At 32.8% G+C, this 15145-nt stretch overlaps 1 protein-coding gene across 1 annotated transcript; it reads left to right on the plus strand.

Moving 5' to 3' along the window:
* Positions 1-4726: 4726 nt before the first annotated feature.
* On the plus strand, positions 4727-13798 carry LOC134250380 (uncharacterized). The gene is made up of 4 exons (XM_062732734.1): positions 4727-4803; positions 8002-8754; positions 10478-10798; positions 12995-13798. The coding sequence occupies exons 1-4, from the start codon at positions 4776-4778 to the stop codon at positions 13237-13239; spliced, it is 1347 nt and encodes a 448-aa protein (XP_062588718.1). The 5' UTR covers positions 4727-4775; the 3' UTR covers positions 13240-13798.
* Positions 13799-15145: the final 1347 nt, after the last annotated feature.

Consider the following 15145-nt stretch of genomic DNA (forward strand, 5'->3'; position numbering starts at 1 on the left):
ATTTTATTGACAATTAAGCCAAAAGGATAAGACACAAGTTCTGACAACTTAGATAGTCTTCTCCTCATACAAAATTTTTATAATATTGCCAAAATAAAGAACAATTATTTTCAGTAACAATTAGTAGTGTCAAAGACAGTAAACTCTTGAAACCAGAACACAATACTATATATACAAAAAATTAAGATTTTTCAGAGAATCGACCACACTCTTTTAAAAAGGTATGAATAACTTTAAGGCCAGACGACAAGTTCCTCAAATATATGTTTCGTATCTCTTGTTATTATATCAAATATTTCTCTTAATTGTCATTCTCATCTGATTTCTACATTGTTTTCAAAATGTTTTTAAATATAAGTACACCAAAAATTGTCTTATAGGCAATTTAGAAGATTATCCATAAGGGTTATATAAGAAATGTGACCCCATGGTATCTTGGCCAAATGCCTGGTAAGGTACCCTTATTTTTTGTGAGGAAACTTGTTTAAGTACCTAAACTTCAATGACAAATTCTTAGGAAAAATTATATATTTTTAAGGAACGTGTCGTCTGACCTTAAAGATTAAAAAATTTCTACATTTTGTTGATCAGAGAATGAATCAACACCCCATAACATCAAATGAACATCTATAATGTACAAATTGTTGAATGATAATAACTTATTCATGTATAACTTTCGCCATAACTTTTGAACCATGAAAGATAGAGACTTCATATTTGATATGCATACTCCACCAATAAAGCTCTTTCAAATGACATCAAGGTCATGACCTTGTGACCTTGACTGACCTATATGCTAAAAATAGCTTTTTAGAACTTTCGCCATAACTTTTGAACCATTAGAGATAGTGATTTCATATTTTGTTTGCATACTCCACTAATGAAGTTTTTTTCAAATGAAACCAAGGTCAATGACCTTGTGCCCTTGACTGTGACTTATCTGCTAAAAATATTTTTTTAACTTTGTTGCCGCCGTGCGCATAGTGTTTCACAAACACATCTTGTTTTTCCTGTTTGTCTGTCTGTCTTCAAAAACTTTAACCTTGCCCATAACTTTTGATTGGGCATGACAATGGCTTTCATATTTCACAGGTGTATTCCTTGTGGCCTTTCTTTGGGTACCACCAAATTTGGCCTCTTGACTTGACCTTGAAGTTTGAGCAGTTTTTTTTTTTTATCAGCTTTTCGGTCAGGTTTTGGATGTCAGTCTACTCTGTTGAGAGTTATCGAAGACTGGAAATATGCCCTGGATAAAAATGAATACACTGCAGCTATTTTAATGGATCTTTCCAAGGCCTTTGACTGCCTTCCCCATGAACTACTTCTTTTAAAGCTAAAAGCCTATGGACTATCTGAATCAGCACAAGAAATGCTTTATAGCTACTCTCACACAGAAAACAATGTGTTAAATTAGGGCACCATGTTAGTGACATGTTAAACATCATTAAAGGTGTCCCACAAGGATCTATTCTTGGTCCCCTGTTATTTAACATATTTATAAATGACCTGTTTTTCTTTGTAGATAAATGTAACCTCTACAATTATGCAGATGATAACACCCTATCAAAGTCTGATAAATCTCTAGAACAGGTGGTAGCAGCTTTAGAACATGATAGCAAATCTCTCATTACATGGTTCTCCTCAAATAAAATGCAAGCAAATCCTGAAAAATTTCAGGCAATTTCTATTGGAAATAAAACACAAAGTAAAAACATTGTGTTTGATTTAGATGGAATCAAAATTCCTTGTGAGGATGAAGTTAAGCTGCTAGGTATAACCATAGACATTAGACTTTAAGTTGTCTTTTGATACACATATTACAAATACATGTATGTGCAAAAAGGCTGCAAGGCAATTAAATGTTCTTAAACGGTTAGGAAAGCACTTAACTAAGTTAGGAAAACTTACAATATATCACTCTTTTATCATGTCAAATTTTAGTTATTGCCCCTTAACATGGCATTTTTGTACTGAGCAAAACACTCGCAAAATAGAGAAAATTCAGGAAAGAGCATTAAGATTTATTTATGAAGATTATAAAAGTTCTTATGAAAGTCTTTTATATAAATCTAAACTACCATCTTTGAAAACCAGAAGAATGCGTGTCATTGCTCAAGAAACCTTTAAAATTATCCAAGGTTTAAGTCCCGTCTTTTTGCAAGATATGGTTGTTTTTAAAAATAATTCATACAATTTTAGATATACAAATACTGCAGAACTCCCAAGACCAAGAACAGCAAGGTATGGGGTGAAATCATTTAGGTATGAGGCAGCAAAGCTCTGGAACTCTCTGCCCAATGAAGCCAGGCAATTCTCCTCAAATAATCAATTTTCTAATTATATTTCAACATGGTGAGGAGAACTAAATTGTAAATGCAGCTCCTGTAGACTTCAGACTTCTATGCCTCATACCTAATGTTTTAGTTTTATAGATGTTCGTCTTAAGTTATTATTTATTTATTTATTTACAGTTTTGTGCTTTCTAAACCTTTCCTCCCTTTTATGTCTTCATAATACTTGTTTTAAGTACTTGTTGTTTTCTTATGTTGACTCTTTTTATTTTCTTTGTGTTGCTCAAATGTTTTGTCTTTTATTTCTTTCTTTTTTTAAGTGTGTTTATCAATGTCTTTGGTTACACTTGTGTGTTTAAATGAATTTCTGTCTTTATGAAACTCTAATGTGATAATTGTGCTCTTATGTGTATATATGTACATTTTATTATAAATATGTTTTATGTTTCTAGTCGGTAAAAGAGCTTTATAGCTCATGTTCTTTGTTATGTGTATGTAGTCCGACTATAAATAAGATTTACTTACTTACTTACTTACCAACTTTTCCCCAAAAATTACCGACTTAAACCCAGGCCATAATTTTTTTAACAGTTTGTGCTAGGGCTTTCATACTTCACATGTGTATTTATTGTGACAAGATCTTTTAATGGATATATAATTTTTTTTTACCTTTTGACCTTGACCTTAGAATTTGAACCACGTTTTTAAAAAAACTTAAACATTTGCCATAAGTTGGCCTTCGGTATTTATGCAAATTATCATGTTTCTTTAGAACAGTCAAGGAAAAGAAAAGGATGATGAATTTTATTACGTAAGGTTGGAAGAATTTTGACAAAAGGAAATACAAAACAAAACAATTATTCAATGTCGGATTAGGATAGGTGCGTTTTACACTTAACAATTCAAATTTCTAAAATGATTTAGAGTTTTAAAATGTTAATATATTAGTTCAAATTTCTAGATTTCAAAAACTCAAACTGATTTGGTATATTGAAATTTAATATTTTAGTTCAAAAATCTAAATTTTCAAATTTCCAAACAGGTTTTAGAATTTTAAGTTTTTAGATTTTTACCTTAAATGTTCAAAATTCAAATTTCCAAAAATAAATTTTGTATTTTAAACTTTTGAGTTTTTAATCTACCGTTTCTTCAGGAAGTTAACGCTTAACAATCTAAAATTTAATAACATTTTTCGCCTTTTGATTATTTAAAATTTACTTCCAACTTTCAAACGTTTTAGATTTTTAGAAATTTAGAATTTTGATTCAAACACTCAACATTTAAATAACCAAAACACTTTTTACTTTTTGAGTTTATAGAAGTTTACTTCAAATATCCAAAATATCAAATTCCATAACTGGTTTAAATTTTGGATATGTAAAGTAAAATTCTAAAAACTCAAAGTGTTTAGTTATTAGAAATTGGAACATTTGAATCAAAATTCCAAATTTATAAAAATTTAAAACGTTTCAAAGTTGGATTTTAGAAGTTTGAAACTAATTTCAAATAACCAAAGGACAAAAAATATTACCGAACTTTAGATTGTTATGTGTAAACTTTCTGAACAAACGGTAGACTAAAAACTCAAAAGTTTAAATTCCAAAAACCGTTTTCGGAAGTTTGAATTTTGAACATTTAAAGTAAAAATCTAAAATATTAAAATTCTAAAACCCGTTTGGAAATTTGAACATTTAGATTTTTAAAGTAAAATGTTAAATTTCAATATAACAAACCATTTTGAGTTTTTGAAAGTTAGATATTTGAACTAATGTATTAACATTCTAAAACTCTAAATCGTTTTAGAAATTTGAATTGTTAAGTGTTACACGGACCTGAAGTAAATTTTAAATAATTAAAAGACGAAAAATGTTACTGAACTTTAGATTGATGAGCGTAAACTTTCTGAACAAACGGCAGAATAAAAAGTCAAACGTTTAAAATACAAAATTTGTTTTTGGAAATTTGAATTTTGAATATTTATGGTAAATATCTAAAAACTTAAAATTCTAAAACCTGTTTGGAAATTTGAAAATTTAGATTTTTGAACTAAAATATCAAATTTCAATATACCAAATCAGTTTGAGAATTTTTGCAATTTAGAAATTTGAGCTTATATATTAACATTCTTAAACTCAAAATCATTTTAGAAATTTGAATTGTTAAGTGTTACACGGACCACGATACACTGTATATACTTTTTTTTTCTAAATGTACTTTAAAATTTTTATAATTGTTGCATAAAATTTTCATTTCTTTTTATCTAAGTTCTAGCCTAATAAGTACTTGCATTAAATTCTTAAATGCATCTTTTAATCATTGATTTAACCTTAGGTTCGATTCAAAACAAAGCATGTCGTACCACGTTACGGTTATGTAAATGTATCATTGTATGCTTAAATAATCAAATAATAAGCAGTTCCTTCTTGAGATGAGCTTCTGACGGCATTCGACGTGTATTGTGTGTCCAGTAGATGGTATTCTAAAATGAGAAAGGCCTCTCTTCTTTTGATGGGTGAGTTAAATTGTATAGTCTATTTTTTATTAATCAGAATTTAATTATTGTTGGTATTTTTAATTAAGCACGGCCTTTCCGTAACTCGATAACACAAACAAATTACAAATTACAGCCTAGCTTTAATTAATCCATGATTTTAAATGCTAGTATATTAAAAAAAAAAAAATCATAGTTTACTTTTGATAAGCTAATGCGAGTTACCGAGTAAGGAGTTGATCCTTACGTCGCGGGTTCAAATCCTCATGTGGGACGTTGAGACCCCGGTTTTGGGATGAGACCGTATAAGGTGTCGTGTCGCAGAAGGTGCAGGCACTAAAAGTAAAAGTATTCCTCACTGCTCAATGGCCCCGAGTATCCTGCATAGTTCTTATTTTCCAGCCCTCCATTAGCAAGTGATCGATCTAAAAAATATAACACAACATAAATCTGTAAACACGGCCCCTCGGATCGATTACCAGAGGTGGGCTCAGGTGCCTAGGAGGAGTAAGCATTCCCTGTTGACCGGTCCCACCCGCCGTGAGCCCTGTGTATTGATCAAGAAGAAATATTCCGTAGTGAAATTAGTATAAACCTCAAAGAACTTTCAATGCATATGAAACACGTCTGCAAAAATACGAAAAATCCCAAAAAAGCAGTTATAATGGGTAACACGGTCATTATATACATTAACTTAAATCCCTGCAACGTCATTTTAGCTGTTAAAAGCCTGCCTCAGTTTTAAAATTGATCGTTCCCAGAGCACACTTTTGAGTACTCAGTATCTAAAAATTTGGGAGAGATAAACATCATAAGAATATAGGGAAATATAAGGGAAATATCACCATATAAATAAGTTGACAACAGAAAACTTAATTGACCTCGTCTGTCGTATGATTTAGTTGTTAGTTAGCCCTTATCGTTATTCTCTAAGTACTGTCAGTAAAACATCCAATATAAAACAGAAGTGGCAGACTCTGTGTTGTTTTTAGCTCTACTGGTCAGAGACCAGAAGAGCTTATGCGATAGTAATGCGTCCGTCGTCTGTCCATCTGTCTGTCTGTCTGTCTGTCCGTCTGTCTGTCTGTCTGTCTGTAAACAATTTTTCAAAATGCTACTCCTCCTACAGTTTTGGTCTGATTTCAATATAACTTGGCACACAAGTAGACTACACTAAGATACACAATTCCGTGTATCGGTTTTTGATTTCAATGAACGGTGTTGCCGTTGTTACTAAAAATAGAAATTTCTGTGAAATTCTTTCAAAATGCTACTCCTCCTACAGTTTAAGTCTGATTTTAATATAACTTGGCACACAAGTAGACTACACTAAGATACATAATTCTGTATATCGGTTTTTGATTTCAGTGAACGGTGTTGCCGTTGTTACTAAAAATAGAAATTTCTATGAAATTCTTTCAAAATACTACTCCTCCTACAGTTTTGGTCTGATTTCAATGTAACTTGGCACACAAGTAGACTACACTAAGATACATAATTCTGTGTATCGGTTTTTGATTTCAATGAACGGTGTCGCCGTGGTTACTAAAAATAGACATTTCTGTAAAATTCTTTCAAAATGCTACTCCTCCTACAGTTTTGGTCTGATTTCAATATAACTTGGCACACAAGTAGACTACACTAAGATACATAATTCTGTATATCGGTTTTTGATTTCAATGAACGGTGTTGCCGTGGTTACTAAAAATAGAATTTTCTGTGAAATTCTTTCAAAATGGTACTCCTCCTACTGTTTTGGTCTGATTTCAATATAACTTGGCACACAAGTAGACTACACTAAGATACATAATTCTGTGTATCGGTTTTTGATTTCAATGAACGGTGTTGCCGTGGTTACTAAAAATAGAATTTTCTGTGAAATTCTTTCAAAATGGTACTCCTCCTACTGTTTTGGTCTGATTTCAATATAACTTGGCACACAAGTAGACTACACTAAGATACATAATTCTGTGTATCGGTTTTTGATTTCAATGAACGGTGTTGCCGTTGTTACTAAAAATAGAAATTCCTGTGAAATTCTTTCAAAATGCTACTCCTCCTACAGTTTTGGTCTGATTTCAATATAACTTGGCACACAAGTAGACTACACTAAGATACATAATTCTGTGTATTGGTTTTTGATTTCAATGAACGGTGTTGCCGTTGTTACTAAAAATAGAAATTTCTGTAAAATTCTTTCAAAATGCTACTCCTCCTACAGTTTTGGTCTGATTTCAATATAACTTGGCACACAAGCAGACTACACTAAGATACATAATTCTTTGTATTGGTTTTTGATTTCAATGAACAGTGTTGCCATGGTTACTAAAAATAGAAATTTCTGTGAAATTCTTTCAAAATGCTACTCCTCCTACAGTTTTGGTCTGATTTCAGTATAACTTGGCACACAAGTAGACTACACTAAGATACATAATTCTGTATATCAGTTTTTGATTTCAATGAACGGTTGCCGTTGTTACTAAAAATAGAAATTTCTGTGAAATTCTTTCAAAATGCTACTCCTCCTACAGTTTTGGTCTGATTTCAATATAACTTGGCATACAAGTAGACTACACTAAGATACATAATTCTGTGTATCAGTTTTTGATTTCGATGAACGGTGTTGCCGTGGTAACTAAAAATAGAAATTTCTGTTAAAAACTCTCAAAATGCTACTCCAAGTACAGTTTAAGTCTGATTATAATATAATGTGGCATTCACGTAGACTACACTAAGAACATAAAGAGACTTAATCAAAGCTCATTATTCTTTTTATTGCTGTGGTAAAGTTTCAATTCCCAACTGCTTAAGAAGTTTTCTTTTCCTTTGCTATAAGAACAAACCAGTAGAGCTTCAGTATAGACAGAGACTTCTGGTTTATTTCAAGTTTCCTGAGATATATTGAGTCGACATATTAGAAATACTATTGGTGATTGAGAAAACGATATACATGTACATACAGTGCGATAATATATATATATAGTATATACATATACATCCGCTGTATATGTATTTCAAAGTTGACCGAGTTGATAGCTATATAGCAAGTGTTTTCTTCTATAAAAAAATCTGCAATCAGGCGTCTAGTAAAGGAGCACAATAAGTTTCTATTCCAGAAATTCCAATTGACAACTATGAAATAGTCTAAATCTTTAGTCTTAAAAGAGAATAGTGTTCGATTATTTTTTGACCGATTGATTTTTTTTTTATTATGAATAGTGTTAATTCTGGACGTCGCAGATCCTAAAGGTGAAAGGAAAGTTGATAACAATGTATCTATTGGACCACCGGAACCCCAGGCCATCTGGCCCGTGACTGATCACCTACACAATAATACAGCATACGGGGTCCTGAAAAATTTGTACGGGGTTTATCATGAAGTTCTTTATACAACACCGGGACCGGAAGTTGGCCTTGCTTCACTCAAGTTCGACGCTGAAAAAAGTTCCTTTATGACGTTTTTTAATGACGGGTCCTTGGACGGTTTCCATGCAGTCACCTGGATATTTTATGTGAAACCAGCTTTTCAGCAAAAAGCCGTGTTGATGCATTATGCTGGAGATGGTACGTATCCCGGCATGGAGCTGAGGTTGAGATCAGACGACACTCTAGAACTTCGTATCTATATATGTGATCCTTTGGGATGTACGAAAAAAAACTTCAAGTCTGCAGGCACCACTGCTCCTCCAGGGGTATGGACTCTCGTGGGAATCACCTTCAATAAATTGTGGCCGTCTCCCGAGTTTGATATAATGACACCCGACAAATCAGCAGACAAATTCACGATTACTACGCAAATGGAGCATCTTCGACTGTCGGGAAACATCCACTTCGGAGTATCCTATAGAGACAAAGACTACTTCACGGGAGAAATGTCCTGTTTCCAGTTTTATAATACATCTATCATAGGAAAAACCCAAAAGGGCACTCCTGACCTGTGTGACCCCAACACGTACGCCTATCCGGAATATGGTTCGTATTATTGTGTACAGATTTAAAAGTTTTTAAAAATTAAAATTAGGTTACAACTTGAGGGAGTCACTAGGACTTTAAATTTTGTTAAGAGACTTTTTTGGTGAAATATGTCAAGATAACGAACAGTATTCAAACTCAAATGTCATTAAAGATTACAAATTAGGAGCGGAGCAAACACAGACGTACAAAGCATCAGAGGTGGGATTAGGTGAAATGGAAGAGTGAGCATTTCCTGCCGTAAAAGATTTTCAACAAATTCTGCTTCATATGAATAGAAACATAGATCTACTAAAAACGGGGCGCAATTGATACCCATGGGAATTCCAATAGATTGTTGGAAGACCTGGTCTCCAAAAAACCACATAAATATTGTCAATCATAAACTCGAGCATCTTTTTAATATCAACTTCAGAGTACTTGTATGTACAATCAGATTGTTTTTTTTTTTTTTTTACAAAGTTATATTTTGCAAATGACCATGACAAGATACGTAAATTTACGAGTTCCATTTTTATTGAAAAAACAGCTGTCAATTATATAAAAGGAGTAAAGAAGGAGGCTTGGTAAAACACTTACTAGAAGTCTAGAACCCGCTATGTATCTTTGTTTATAAGGATTTTTATCAAGTTTCGGAATCCAATATAGGTATGGTAATTCAAATTCATTTTGGTTGTTTGGAATATTAAGAATATTCAAAACTGACATACGATTTTGAAGAATTTCCTCCTTAGAAAACATAGTGCAAAGCCCCCCTCGACTGGCTCGAGCCATCTTTAACAATCGTTAGTTTGTCCCCTATCGACCGACTAGTTATTGATTATACCCCCCGCTTGAAAAGTGGGAGGGTATATAGTAATCGGTATTTCCGTCCGTCCGTCCGTCCGTCCGTACGTCCGTCCGTCTGTTACGCTTTGGGGTACCCATCTCTTATCCGCAACTCCTCTTATACCACTGAGTGAAATTTAATGAAACTTTCACAGAATCTTTATTACATATTGCCATTGTGCACCTCCTATTTTACTTTTTGATCCGACACATGTTTTGGGTTTCCTGGCCACAACAAAACATGGACTTTTCCATTATAATCATATGGGAGGCGGGGGGTATCATTTAGTGAGCTCATTGCTCACAGTACCTCTAGTTTATATTGGTGATACCACCTAGTCAATTTGAATGAGTGATATCACCTATTCGAATAGGTGATTTCACTTATAATACCAAAAACGGCTCTTCATATTTTTGATATGATACACGGAGAAATATAAAATACATGGTTACTGTCTTGAAATATAAGCTATATTTGGGCGAGGGTAAGAAAACGTGATAGAGGGCGAGGCTTGCCGAGCCCTCTTACGTTTTCGACCCGAGCCCAAATATCGCTTATATTTCAAGACAGTTATCATGTATTTTGTTTATCCTGCTACATATTATTAACATTTGAACGTCCAGAACAAGCTTTTTCTGACTGATTTAGGCACATCTCTGCAGTGAAACTATGACGCCATGGCGTAAACATTGCAATACGCATGACGTCACAATGCTTTTAGAACGTCGGAATACATGCACGAGGCTTTATTAGGGCAGTGACCGGATAAAGCTTTGGTTTATTAGGTTACCTTTATTAGGTCAATGCAAGGGGTAGTTGCAGGATAAATACTTTTTTTATGCTTTTAGAAAATGACGTGAATGAAAATCAAACATTTAAAAATGATTGGTATAGGTGATCCGATTGCCAGCATTGATTTCTACAACATGATGTTACCCACAACTGTAGACAAAATAACACAGGTCATCACAACTGGGAGCACAATGACGGAAATGACGTCAGTCGATGATCTGACGTCATTTAATGCGATGACGACAACAGATATAATGCAAGGAGAAAGGAATATGACGACGACTGGTTTCCAGTCCGCAGTGACGACAGCAGATATAACAGTGAACGAAGAGGGAAATGTAACGACTCAGACCACAGTGCTGACAACTCAAATTCCGGAAGCGGCAGATTTTCCTGGACCGGAAACATCGATTCCCATTGAGGGTCTGTTATTTTGTAAGCTAGCTATAGTATACGTGATTTGTTGTTTCATTTCCTACCAAATCATCACGCAGACGTAGTTATACTAAAATCTCTATTTTGTTTGCAATGCAGGTTCTAACGATGTAATATTATGTCATGTTTAAGGTATGTCACTCGTGAAATTTGTTAAATCAAGGATTTTTTGAGAAGTATATTTTGGATAAGTACTCATATAGTGTGACTCAAATTTACAGAAAAATAGGGGGTCAGTGTGCATCTTACTGATCTACGGTACAATTAAGTTGACCTTTTTGCACTTAAACTTTAACTCTTTGGTAAATTACTTTAACCTTGATCATATTTTATCAGATGTAACCATGGCGATAAATATAATTTTATTTTACATAAAATAGTTTGAATAATATTTATCACTGAACAAATCTTGCAAATTAATGCGCGTAAATTATTGTGTGACCTTTTTGCACTAAAAAGTAACATATTTGGGGTATTAAAAAACTATATAGGCAATAAAACATTTTTTTAAAATCAAGTTTTTATGACTTAAGTGTTGATCAGTCACAACTATCGTGTACTTAAAAATAATGAAAGAAAAAGTTGGTGTGAGTGATGTTAATTTTGAAATATTGGTCAAAATATGTGATTTTCAGGCGAAAAATGATATATATTTTATCTAGACTTATTTGGCATATCTTTATTTTTTGGCAAAGTTTGTTGAAGGAAGGTGTAAAGCTTGTTCTAGAAATATAAATTAAGACCTATATTAAATATTCCTAGCAATATCGTAACGGAAAATATTCTCCGAGTAAAAGTATGTGAAGCTAAAATTCCAAAATATTAAATTTAATAAATGTGCAGATTTGCAGAATTTTCTGCTAAATATCCTTCCACCACAAGAAATAGTCCCTCATAAATCTTGCTTCTTTGTAGCTTTTTGAGCAGTTTTTTTCGTTGAATGTTAAAACATTAACATTGTTGAATTTAAATACGTTATAAAAATTGAATTTTAATAAATAGTTTTGAAGCAAGAAGATCTGCGTGAACTTTTCTAAAAATCGTATAGAAATTTTAATGCATTTTTAATTACGTCTATTCGTGACTATATATTTGGGTATCGGATAAACGTGCTGAATTTTGATTACACGTTTGTCTGGTGACCTATTCTTGAGCTTAATTTTGCCACCCCCGTGGCTCGCAGTGTTTAGAGCGTTTTGTGATCACTTATAAAAACCCGATATTTTAAAAAAGATAAATGACTATTACACAAAATTTAATTAAACTATATCGAGGACCTGTCCAATATTTGGTATGGTCAAATTAGAGACAAATAAATATTAAATGGAAAATTCCTCCGTAATAATGTTAACAATGAGAAATACATTACAATTAAAAGTATTTAAAATTATGAAAAATCAATATACAATGTATACATGATGGTAGACAGTATTGTTCAGTTAATCAGAAAGTTAAATAATGGCTCCAAGTGCAAATTTTATAATTAAACAGAAATGACCTTGACCTTGTCCAAGAAATAAGGCGCGTGTGCTAAGAAATGATTATAAAATGTCTCCTAGTAAAATCGTATTTCACATGTTGCACAATAACAAAAATTAGGTATAACCCCAAAGCTCACAGGGTGACCAGTTATAATTAAGTAAGTATAGAAAGTTAAAAATGGTTTCAAGTGCAAACAGAAATGACCCCAGCCTTGTCCAGTAAGGCGCGTGTGCTAAGAAATGATTACAAAATATCTGCTACTTTCTTACAAAATATCTGCATCACAAGTTGTACGATAAAAAAAAAAAAAATAAAATTACGTCAAAGCTCACACAGTTATAAGTTAACAGGTGTCCTCTCGTCAGTTGTGTGTAGATTTTGTAAGAACGATCATTGTTTTTTTATCTTCACGGTATTTCACAGACTTTAAAGAAAGGACACAACCTGCAACCACTCACTCTCTTGAAAAAAATAATATATCTTTAAATTGATGATAATATAGCGCTCCATATGTTTGGTTTTTGATATTATAAGAAACTGGTGGAACTATACAAAGAACTATAGAAGATTTCAAAACAAATTATTTTAAATTCTCATTTTTCTTAAAAATCTAAAAAAAAAAAAAAATATATATATACATGTGTAGATAGAAATTTTTCTTAAATTTTTAAAATTAATTTTATCTGATTACATCATTTGTAGAGCGGGTTCAGGATTGCTGCTCCAAATTTCTTCTGGTGGGAAAACAGCTTACCCTGGCGTCACCAACGTCAACTGCTACCGCCGGAAGCTGGTCATCATGCACCAGAATCTGTCTCACTGACGTCACATGTAATTACGTTGCCTTGGATACTGTTAGTGGTCTGTGTTCGTTAAGTACAGATTCTGTAACAGTTTCACATCCAACATCTTCTGTGTTTGAAAAATCAGTGGACACGAATTGCTAAAGAATTTTCACATACTGAATGTGTTTTTCTTTCTTTGGTGCCATCTTCTCGAAGTACTAGTATTCAGCACAACATTCTAACGAATTGTTTTTACGCTGAAGTCTACACACTGAGTTTCCCACACATATTTCCAAACTGTTGGTTCCAAACTTCTCAATTATTAATAAATCTTGGGATGACTGGATAGTGAACATCTAAAACAAATCCTCTTCTATGTTATTGGCTGCTCTCCTTCTTCTTTTATCTACAATCCCTCTGGACATTTACTTACCAGTGATGTTAATAAAGATGAAAATGAAGACCTTAAAGCAATTATCTTGATAAATCCTTAACACACTGGTGAACCCAAGAAAACATTTCATTATGATTTTTATGTTTAACATATAAAAGAAGATTTATTTGAATGGACTAACTGCTCCAGAAACATATACTAATATCAAAGATAACATTAGATTTGAAAGGATACCGAATGGGCCAATCTCCTATCCTTCCGTTTTCAGTAAATCAGAGGTGATATAAAAGAATTAGAAGACTACATGAACAATATGTCGTGGTTCTATCAGACAAAGACATTCAATCCATGATTGTAAAGCTTTCAATTTTATCTGTATTTCCAAGTTAAGATTCTACCTCTGAAAATCCAACTTATATTCTCTGCTCAATTACTAAGGCTGAAATTCTTCAAATGAAAATAGTGATTGATCTGAAAAACTTCTATAAACAATACAAATCATTGAAGAGGGCATAAACATGGACCACTTGAATTTCCAGGGCTGGGATCAGGTGCCTGGGAGGAGTAAGCATCCCCTGCAGTCCACCCGTTTTTAAACCTGTGTATTGATCTGGTAGACGGAACATTTCCTTGTCAATTTCAGTGTTGAATACTTTAACATTCCCGTTGACAGAGAAATGTTCGATCTTCCTGGTCCTTTTTCAAATTCATAAAAAAGTCATATAAATAAAGAAACATGTATTACAGGGTCCAGCCATAGGGGCCTGTAACATGTTGTATTTGATTTTACGTAATCACTATATGTATACAAAAAGAGAAAGGGAAACAACGTCAGCTCGAATTTACACAGGGTCGATCTCGGAAATGACTCGTGTTTTCAATAAAATACCTTGCATTTAGTGAAATAACATCTGGGATCATTCAGTAATAATCACACTTTAATAAAAATACCATCGCGGTCATTTAAGAATCGTGTAAGTCGTGTTTTGCAGATGCGATATCCAGTCATGCAAGTGATGTAGTTTAAGTCGTCCACTAAATTCGCTAAACATTGCATCCAATATTTAACGCGAGATGTGATTGGTCAATGGTGCTTTTCTAGAACAGATCTGACCAATCACGCTCCGCCTTAATATGTAATTTCCGTACATGAATATCACAAAAATTCAATCCACGAACTCAGGAACCCTAACTTCCGACAATGAAAGTCTCTCCATAAAAAAAGAACAACCCGATTTTTAATTTAGAAAATTTGTTAATAATATCAAACATTTTTTAAAATTATTTTTTTTATTATTATTGTTGCAGGATAGTAACTGTTATTTGCTAATGTGTTGCTAAAATTTGGTTGTCAAAGTATGTTACCTCCTTTCAACAACCTTTTTTTTCCTTGTCAAAATTCAAAATTTTTCAGGTGAGTTGTATGTAATTTTTGTTTGTTATACTTTTAAAATTTTTTATATAAATTTATGCTAAAAAGAATAACCTTTCTACTGTTTTCTTCAAATAAATAGCTGTTTGACCGTGGAGAGCGAGATGTTGGACCATTCGATGAGATATAGTACCGTTTATGTCAAAGTGTGAAACGAAAATTTCATCATGCATATGATTATATCATAATAAACAGTAAATTGTATAACAAAACATTTATCGAATTTGTTCTCTAGATCTGGC

The sequence above is a fragment of the Saccostrea cucullata genome, unplaced genomic scaffold (genome assembly GCF_032062105.1).
Source record: "Saccostrea cucullata isolate Sc308-1 unplaced genomic scaffold, CSIRO_AGI_Scuc_v1 ctg102, whole genome shotgun sequence".
NCBI lineage: Eukaryota > Metazoa > Mollusca > Bivalvia > Ostreida > Ostreidae > Saccostrea > Saccostrea cuccullata.